This window comes from Quercus suber, unplaced genomic scaffold (assembly GCF_002906115.3).
Source record: "Quercus suber isolate HL8 unplaced genomic scaffold, Cork oak 2.0 scaffold_117, whole genome shotgun sequence".
Lineage (NCBI taxonomy): Eukaryota > Viridiplantae > Streptophyta > Magnoliopsida > Fagales > Fagaceae > Quercus > Quercus suber.
In genome coordinates this window covers 594573-604226 of record NW_027069582.1, presented here as the reverse complement: position 1 = coordinate 604226, position 9654 = coordinate 594573, and the positions used below count along the sequence as shown (strand labels likewise).

At 32.3% G+C, this 9654-nt stretch overlaps 1 protein-coding gene and 1 long non-coding RNA gene across 2 annotated transcripts; both read right to left on the bottom strand.

Annotated features, from left to right (window-relative positions):
• Positions 1–1309: 1309 nt before the first annotated feature.
• LOC112030810 (cucumisin) lies at positions 1310–5093 on the bottom strand. The gene is made up of 7 exons (XM_065775672.1): positions 5064–5093; positions 4086–4619; positions 3381–3475; positions 2993–3211; positions 2796–2907; positions 2277–2490; positions 1310–2053 (listed from the first exon to the last, which is right to left on the bottom strand). The coding sequence occupies exons 1-7, from the start codon at positions 5091–5093 to the stop codon at positions 1530–1532; spliced, it is 1728 nt and encodes a 575-aa protein (XP_065631744.1). The 3' UTR covers positions 1310–1529.
• Positions 5094–8768: 3675 nt separating this feature from the next.
• LOC136068488 (uncharacterized) lies at positions 8769–9304 on the bottom strand. The gene is made up of 2 exons (XR_010629850.1): positions 9167–9304; positions 8769–9081 (listed from the first exon to the last, which is right to left on the bottom strand). It is a non-coding gene; the product is annotated as an uncharacterized LOC136068488 (long non-coding RNA).
• Positions 9305–9654: the final 350 nt, after the last annotated feature.

Genomic DNA, 9654 nt, shown 5'->3' with positions numbered 1-9654 from the left:
TATCTAAATTGTCATTCAAAATCAACCCCATTTTTATTAATAACCTGCCAGTAACTTCTTGGAGAATGTTGGTATGAATAGATGATGCAAAGATTTCCCCCTTTGGTAGGTCACCCATGTACACAATGTAAACCAGTATTCACAAAATTTTGCCAAAAAAATAAATTAATATAAAAAGCACCAATATATACGCATGGAACTTATGTAAAGGCTTCGCCCATTCAAAGAAAACCACAAGCCCAAGTCTAAGCCCAGAATAATTTTGATTCTTGCAAAATAAATGAGTTGATTGCAACCTTTTTTTTATCACAATGCTAGCCGATGACTTATTAGATTAAAAATGACTAAAAATAAAGGCAACAATAATAGTACTAAAAGCAACTGGGCCTAGTCAAGACTTTTGTTTCACAACTAACATTGCTTCATATATTCAACGGAAATATTCACGATTTAAATATGTCCAAATCTTCTATCTCACTCTTCCTATTCCACTATATACTCCACAAATAAAAACATGCCACGTGTCCATGTAATTTATTAAATGTTAAATTTGTGCCTTCTATTAGTTCAATTTTCTAAAATAAATAAATAAATAACCTATCATATTTAGAAAATTGAAATAATGGAAGACACAAATTTAGCATTTAATAAATTACATGGACACGTGGCATATTTTTATTTGTGGAGTATATAGTGGAGTAGTAAGAGTAAGATAGAAGATTTGGACTCGATTTAAACTCCCAACCACAACTATTATTGTATCAAAAAAAAAAAAAAAAAAAAAAAAAAAGAAGGCAACAGGGCCTATTAAAGAGATATCATGCCTTTCGATCATCATTAATCGCCTCCATAACAGGGCAAGTTAAAATCAGCCATACAAAGAGAGACTTTTGGCTTTCCATCAGATAACTTTCCCAAGAGCCTGTGGTCTAGTTAACTGTTAAGGTTGTTCACTCAAAGCGTGACAGAAATGGGCTTATACAAAGGAGTGAATTGAAAGCTGTCTTTGGGTTCTCAAACAGCATTTGTAAAGCACGGCCAACAAAACAAAACAGTCCAAAGCCGGCCCTAGCAATGTTCTGGCTGAAAAAAGAAATAGGCTTTGTAATGGATGGGATAGAAATTAAGCTTTAAGTCTTTGGATTCTCAAACAGCAATTGCTAAGTCTACCAATAGACTAAATTGTCCAAAGCCAGCACTTTCATTACAATCTTCTTCTTGCGGAAGGGAAAACTCACCCAATCAGCGTATATTATTACAACAAATTTTTTTTACTACTTAGATTCGCTTGGACAAGAGTCTAATCAAGAAGGTTTCTCAAAATTAAAGTAGAATAGTCCATTTATTTAGAAAGACAGAATCTTTAACCAGGATATTACAATTCATTGTAGAACTAGATCAAAGGTTCAAATTACAACAATTTTCTCTCCATATTTCACCACTGCCTTTCATCCCATTCTTTTGCGCGTATCACTTCAAAGCTTTTGATTTATTTATATAGCTAATACATGCTAAATAGAACTTCAATTTCAAAAGTCTCCATACACGACAATGGGGCTCCTCACTTGGAATGTACCATCATCCCATGTTAAAGATGCAGAGACTATTTGTTTTTCTATTGTTCCTTCAATTGTGAGCGCAAACGATAGCTTTTGCTTGAGAGATGTGAATGATAGAACATTAGGATTCACTTTGATACTTAGTCCATGTGGGGAAGTCACAATAGCTTTATACGTAGATGTTGATGATCCAACATTGGTGACGGTCCGATTGAAAACATGACTTATTGAATTCGAGAGTGGTATGGATAGAGCAAAAGAAGGATAATTTAAATCCAAACTTTTTTCATCAGTTTCTTTAGAACAGCTACTTTTGTCCCCAGTAACGTGTTGTAATAACTTGGTATTATATCCTTGAGCACACAAAAATTTTATGTAGTCAAGTGCATCAATATCATATACTAAGCCAGGATTTGGAGCCTTAAGAGGATTAATATTGCCTGCACCATATGCAAATTCAGCACCGGGGTTCTTTTCAGCACTCATGGGATTAGCTGCAAGTTATACACCAAATTGGAGTGAGTTGAAAATGATTAAAGATTATGGTCTACATCAAAATTGAGTAATACTAGGAGCACAATATTTTTTTAGAATTGTTGTTTCACATAAAATTGAAGTAACATCATTTACACTTATGTTCATCACTAACAAGCACAATGTCGTCTTTACACTTATTGATTAAAATTACCAAGATTGGGGACTGTATAAGGTTCATACCAGTAGTCATAAGAGCAGATCTAATAGAGGCTGGTGACCATGTGGGGTGAAATGATTTGATGTAGGCAGCTACTGCTATAGCATGTGGGCAAGCCATTGATGTTCCTGAAATTATATTATATGAGGTTGATCTCTTATCAGATTCAACACTGGAAATTGGGGAAATTGGAGACCATGCAGCTAGAATATTAACTCCAGGAGCAGCTAAATCCGGCTACAACAACCCAAAATCATGATGAAGGTATCAATGAAATAAATAGTGCAAGAGCGCAAATGTAAATAAAATTATTAGTAAGGCGCAAAAGTTCTATTTAATTCCTAATTAGAAACTAAACCTTACGTTCCCCAATTAAATTCAACCACGTGACACATGTTATACAACATTGATCAATGTTGTTACATGGTTAAATTTATTGGAGAACCTAAGGTATAACACCTTACAAGGAATTTTACCTAATTTTTTATTATTAGCAAGCTGATTATTAGGAAAAATTTGAAGAAAGATTAATAGCAAGTTACCTTGAGAATGTTGTGTGCAGCTGGATTTGGGCCTCTTGATGAGAAGGGGGCTATGTAAGGGGCCAATGTATCTTTACTTTCATTACTCCTAAGAATAGTCGCAGTTGGGCTCCTATAAATTGTGGATATTTATTAGGAACTTAGGATTAGTATGTCTTGTGAAGTCCTTAATTGTCTAAGGTATTTTAGATTAATACCTTGTCGAATTTAGGTACGTGCGAATCTTGCCACCATTTGCAAAGCTAAGGTAAGATGCAGGTAAGGGAAAAGCCATGGTTTGAGAATTGGGGTTTCGGCCTTGCATCACAGCACCAACCGCACCAGCTAAGAATGGCCCAGACCCATCACTCAGGGCATCGCAAAGTACAATTTTACCTTTCACCAAATTTTGGTCCAGTGAATATTTCTGGCAATACCTTCATTTTTACAAAAAAAAGTTTCCTTTTTTAACTACCAAGTTGAAGCACAAAAATATTTCAACTGCTAGTTTGATAGAGTTGTGCAGACACAGGTAATAGTTAAACTTATTTTCATTGTCTATAGCATAGAGTCCATAGAGATTTTTTATTTTTACTTTTCAGTTACCTGGAGTTGAACTCTGATGTGGTGTTTGGTGCTTCCCCACTATAAATTATTGGATACATATCATTCTTGAGATTAAATGTATTAATTGAAGTTCCCTACATAGAGAAAAAATATTCTCCAAATTAGTCTAATAGTTTAAATTTTATTGCGTACACTTTTGATGCTAGATTATAACATACACTCTACACTTGCGATTCCACACATTTAAGTTTTACACCCAAAAAAGAAGAAGGGAAATATGAACAAGAAAATCATAAATGAACATTCATAGCACCTTTTCTTTATCTATTAGTGATATCTTTTCTGGGGGACAAGAAGAAATCGTACAGTAAGGGATACAATACACTCTTCTTTTGAATAAATTTGAGACTCATGTGTAGGTTTTAGTTAGCTCAACTAGTAAAGTCTCAGATAGTTGTATAAAAGATTTGGTGTTCAATCTCTACCTACACCAAAAACTGATTAGTGTCACAGTCTGATGATAAAGAGTTATCATCAAAAGCGGACGCCATAGGTTAAAACTCTCTCAAAAAAAAATTTGAGACTTATGTATAAAGACATTATCTTTATGTGAAAGCAAGGCTTAGTAAATCAAATGCACAGGATACTTTCACCCAAAAACAAGGAAGTATAGATTTTAATTAATTACCTCTTAGATCATTCAGCAAAATGAAAAAAAATAATAATAATAATAATAATATATACCTCATAGATTTTGTTGTTGCCTAATTGGACCTCAGTGGAGAACTTTCGATCAATGGTGCTTGCAGCTACAGAAAGAGACCATGGGGAGAAGTTTGAGATGGTTGCTGGACCAGGACCCGAGTTACCAGCAGAAGCTGATGTCAATATTCCATTTCTCATAGCATGAAAGGCTCCAATGGCAATTGGATCTGTGAAATAGTTCTTAGGATATCCTCCAATGGAAATAGATATAATGTCAACCCCATCAGCAATGGCATCATCAAATGCTGCAAGAATGTCAGCATCAGAACACCCATTCAACCAACACACTTTGTACATGGCAATTCGTGCTGATGGAACACCTCCTCGTGCTGTTCCCAACCCAAACCCTTCTAGGCTTGCCATGCTAACTATGTTCCCAGCTGCTGTTGATGCAACATGTGTCCCATGGCCCTCCGAATCTCTTGGAGATTTAATATCTTCTTCTTCAAATATTCCATCGCTTCGGTAATATTTTGCTCCAATGATTTTACTGCGATAAGCGTCACCACGTTTCTTAGTTATTATTTTTTGTCAAAATTCAATTTAGTCTATTGACTTTTATTTCAATCGTCAAATTAGTATATTTTAGTACATTTTCAGTAAAAACCTAATTATGTTGAAGCCAAACACAGGAAAAATTTGTTAAATAGCATGACCAAACTTATTTAGTTATGTAACACATTTTTGGAACTCGAGTTTATTAAACTTAAGTTCCAAGTGAAACTCAAGTTTACCAAACTCGAGTTTTAAGCATTATGTTTGATCATATTGCAATAATGCTTGGAATTCGAGTCTGGTAAACTCGAGTTTGACAAACTTGAGTTCCTTTTTTTCATAAATATTTTCAAAAATCATGTTGTTTGGCAAAAGAGGCCCCAAACACATACTTCCCTTCACTTTTAGTTCAATTGTCAAATTAGTTTTTAAATTTTATTTTTGGTCAATTTAGTCCCTTACTTCATAAAATTTGTTAGCAAATGATGCCATTTAAGCATTATTTTCATTGAAAATCTAATTGAAAATATTCAAAGATGTGTCATTTTATAGATTTCATTGTTTAATGAGTATTATATATATATATATATATATTTTTTTTTTTTTTAAATAATTCAAATATAATGGGATCTAAATTATGGATGTCTATGTTGGAAATAACAGGTGCTAACTAGGTAAACTATAAGATTCTTTGCATTTTTTTGTGTGTTTGGGAGTTTATAAAAGAAATAAATATATAATTACTAATATGTCATTCTCCTTCTATTTAACTTTTTTTTAAACATAAATAAAATTGGTATTCCACCTTCATTTCATTAAACCATTGCATTCCATAAATATTTAGAAGGGAATAAAATGAACATTCTCTCAAAACCATTGCATTCCATAAACATCTCTCAAATACCCACTTAAAAAAGAAAAAAAAAAGTATTTTCCACTCTTTTCCTTCCTTCCAAAGGAATTTGATTTTACTTATTATTTGGTTACTCATAAAACTATATACCTATTTTATTTAAAAAGTCACATAATTTAATAAATAGGTTATGTTACTAAAAATACGTGTTAAAAGTTTTATCAATTGCCACATAGTAAGTTGGAGGAATTTTTCTTTAAACTAGTTAAAGGTGAACTTTTTGTGATAAACAATAGAGGTGGTAGTTTTGGAACATTATGATGGCAGGTTGTAATGGACTTGTTGAGCTGATTTTGGGTTGCCTTTAATAATTGAGCTACCACTTTTAATTGGCATGGCTTGTTATTATTGGGCCATTGTAGGGAATATGCTCCGATCAATATAGTGTCATAGGGAGAATATCACTTATAATTGGTGAATATGTAATCCCTAGAGTGTGTTTAAGGTGGCCAATAAAAGGCATGACAATTACAAATTTCAAGTAAACAATTCAAAGCCAACTCAATAAATTATAACTCACAAGTTTTAAATGAAGAGAGGATGGAAAAGGGGGAGGATAGAAAATGGAGAGATGATGGAAAAGTGAAATGATAGAAAAGATTTTACTTTCCTTCATTTGTATTTAGTTGAGAGGGTGGAAAAGTAGAGGGATGAAAAACTTTTTTATTTGGTTGAAAATAAAGTTTGTATAAATTTATTATCATGTCCCTATTAAGGTTGTGTTTTCCGTTAGCTTAGAAAGCCATTTTTTTTTTTTTTTTACTATTCAGCTTATTTTTGCTACTATTCATGAGCCTCATTGCACTTTTTGATACTATTTATGGGCCTGATTGTACTATTTCAACTACCTTTTAGTTTTATCTACAATATTTTCAGCAAAAAGTTTTCAGTTTCCACTAAATAAGTTGTTTCTCTAAATAAAACAAAAGGTAACACATTATACTTTTTAAAAAAAATGTATAGATAGACACTTCATTAAAGTATTAAAAAAAATAGCATAAGAAATTAACCCAAAACTATTTTCTAAAAAAAAATTAAAAAAAAAAAAAAAAAAGCCAACACGTTAGTACAGAAAAAAAAAATTAAAAACCAACACGTTGGAGGTGAAGTCCAACGTGAGGGGTATTTTTGGAAACTCATTTCATGAGATTTCCCCTCCTAGTTTTCTCCCCATTTTGGGGAGAAAACTTTTTAGTGGGTCTAAGAAAAAAACACCATTTATTTTCTTTCCTCTCCAGCCAACCAAACACTCTCCAAAAAAGTTTCACTTCTCATTTTCTCTTCAAAATTTCCCATCCATCCTATTTTACCTTCAAACAAACACACTCTAAAGGTCTATTTAGTTGGAAAGATGGAAAAGTGAGAGGATAGAAAATAAGGAGGGGATAGAAAAGAGGGAGGATAGAAAAGATTTTAGTTTCTCTCATTTGTGTTTGGTTGGAGAGGTGGAAAAGTGTAGGGATGGAAACTCATTTGTTTGGTTGAGAAAAAAAGTGAGAGGATAAAAAATATAATTTGTATAAAATTACTTTCATACCCCTATTGCATAATATAAGGAATAATTTCCTTACAATCATTAAAAATAAACTTATTATCAATTAAAATTAAAACAATATATATATATTATATATATCTTATAAAATTTAACACATCATTAATATTATTATTTTATTTTATTTTTCTTTGTTATATATATAAAGAGGTGAAAGGTGGAAAACGTAAAAAAGGAAATGTTGATAAAAAAAAAAAAAAAAAAAAAGAGGTGAAAGTCACTAGGGACCCCACCATTGATCAAATAAGAAAAAAACAAAAAAGAATGTTGAAAAAAAAATAAAGCAATGTAAACATAAGTTCAAAGAGCTTTTTTAAAAAAAAAAAAAAAAAAAAAAAAAAAAAAAGGGAAAACGTAACTCAATGCATAGTGGGACAAATTTGGTTTTTGGTAGAACTCATGTTTTCGCCCCTCAGTTTTCCCCCCATTTTGGAGAGAACTTTTCAGTGAGCCTAGATAGAAAACAGCTAAGCCCTACCACAAAATTTTCCACTCCCCCTCCCTACCAAACACCTTTCCAATTTTCTTTTTCTCTACTTTTTCTCCTAAGTTTTCCATCCTAAGCCAAACACATCTCCTTGTCTCTATAACCAAAAATTCCTGATTCTCTCACATCAATAAGAATTATTTGTCACTAAACATCCATGACTTTACCTTCACATTATTAGGCCATGGCACTCTTCATTACAGAGAATTTTGAATTTCTAGTTCCATGTTTTGTGACATGAACTAATCATAATTTGCTATGTCAAGCTTAACTAATAATAAAGATTGAGCCTAATTAAAAAAAAAAAAAAGGTTTGGATTTAGATGATCTTGACTAGGTGGTTGAGGCAAACAATAGGGGGGGGGGGGTCATGAGTGACAATGATGATTGGGCCGATTAGAATTATGGCTTAATCGATCTGTGTCACTGCCTGCCTTTTTAAAAAAATAAAAATAAATCAAGCCACCTCTCTCTCTCTCTCTCTCTCTCTCTCTCTCTTAATCTCATTAATTTTTTTTCTTTTTCTTTTATGAACTGGAAGAGTAACTATGAAATATTTATGTGAATTTATTATTGCATCTATGTTGGCATGATTTGTGATATTCAATTAGTGGCTGAGATGTAATTGTACTTGATTGAGACTTCTATGTACTTGGTAAGGAATTTTTTGAAAAAGGTGATGATGTAAAAAAAAAAAAAAAAATGACCTTTTGTATTAGATTTTTATTATTATTATTAAAAAACTAGAGGGTGGTTAGTACAGCTACTCACACATTTTTAATTTTTAAATAATATTACACGTATTTTTATACATTTTTTCACTCACATGTATTTTTACACATATTTTTAAATAACAAAACACATATTTTCAAACACATATACCAAATACCCTCAACTCTTTAGTATTAGTTAAGTACGAGTTGGACATCATAATTTCCCTTAAAAAAAAAAAAAAAAAAAAGGAAGAAAGAAAGAAAAGAAGAAAGAAGTTAAACATCATAATATTTTAAAAACGCAACCAGCCACAATAAAACAAATAAAATTTTCTCAAAATTTTTGAGATATATTTTGCTTCCAAACAAAGGAAAATGTAAGTATCTTATAAAGTCATTATACTACTTTTATAACCTGCCAATGACTTCTTGTAGCATGTTTGTGTAAAGGGATGATGTGGAAATCTCGTCCCTCCTGTTGCCCATATACACAATATAAGCCTGCACGCACAATATCATATATACAAGGTAGAAAATATAAAGCATGTTTAACAGTTTAAGTCGTCCCACATAAAATAGAAGGCAAATTTCATGGCTATTAGGCCATTAATTAGGTTGCTAAACTGGCTTCCATAAAAAATTAATAGAGATCAGCTATAGAAATATTTGCCTTTCGCTCATTCTGAGAAGCTGAGTGACCAATAAGCAGAGTACAGGCGGCGAGGCTGAGAAGGAGAAGCCATGAAAGACTAGTGGCTTTGCTTGCCATTGGAACAAGATTTCAGCTCAACTGTAACTCCAGCCCCTTCAAAACACTATTATTCTCATGCAATATTATCCAAATGAGTCATGTATAGTATTTAAAAAATCAAGAATTTAAGGAAAACTAAAGAGTTTTACCTTAGTTTCTAGAGATGCTGAGCCCAGAGGAAGTGTTCTTAATTTTTACTGTAAGCTAAATGGAAAACAATTTCCTGAAGGAGGTTGATGGTGCCTTGAAGCGGCATCCAATGATGGGAAGAGGTGGTTGCATAGCCACTTTATTTATCTGTGGAATTGGGAGTGATGTTTGAGAGCTTGGGCTTCAAATTGACCAAAAAATCCTCACTGTACTGAATGCTGCTATACATTTGAGTTTATCATGTACTAATGCAAAGCAATAATGCTACTAATTTTCTAAAACTAAAAATTCTCACATGATACTAAAGTTAGATGAGTTTTCAGCCCCAGAACGTGTGAGATAAATAAGCAACATTAACTTGTAATTTAAATAATAATTACAGACTTACAGTGTCACAAAAATTCTACTTAAAATATTGACATGTAATTGGAGATTGCAATGGGTTGGGTTTAGTGGGTTTTATGATCTATCCTGATTTTAAAATTAA

Excerpts from the sequence above, each read along its gene's own strand:
- LOC112030810 (XM_065775672.1), bottom strand. The coding sequence starts at position 5,093 with ATGGCATCATTTGCTAACAAATTTTATGAA. Across the intron at positions 3,476-4,085 it reads GCAACAACAAAATCTATGAG|GGAACTTCAATTAATACATT; the intron begins GTATATATTATT and ends TTCTCTATGTAG. Across the intron at positions 2,054-2,276 it reads ATCTGCTCTTATGACTACTG|CTAATCCCATGAGTGCTGAA; the intron begins GTATGAACCTTA and ends TATAACTTGCAG.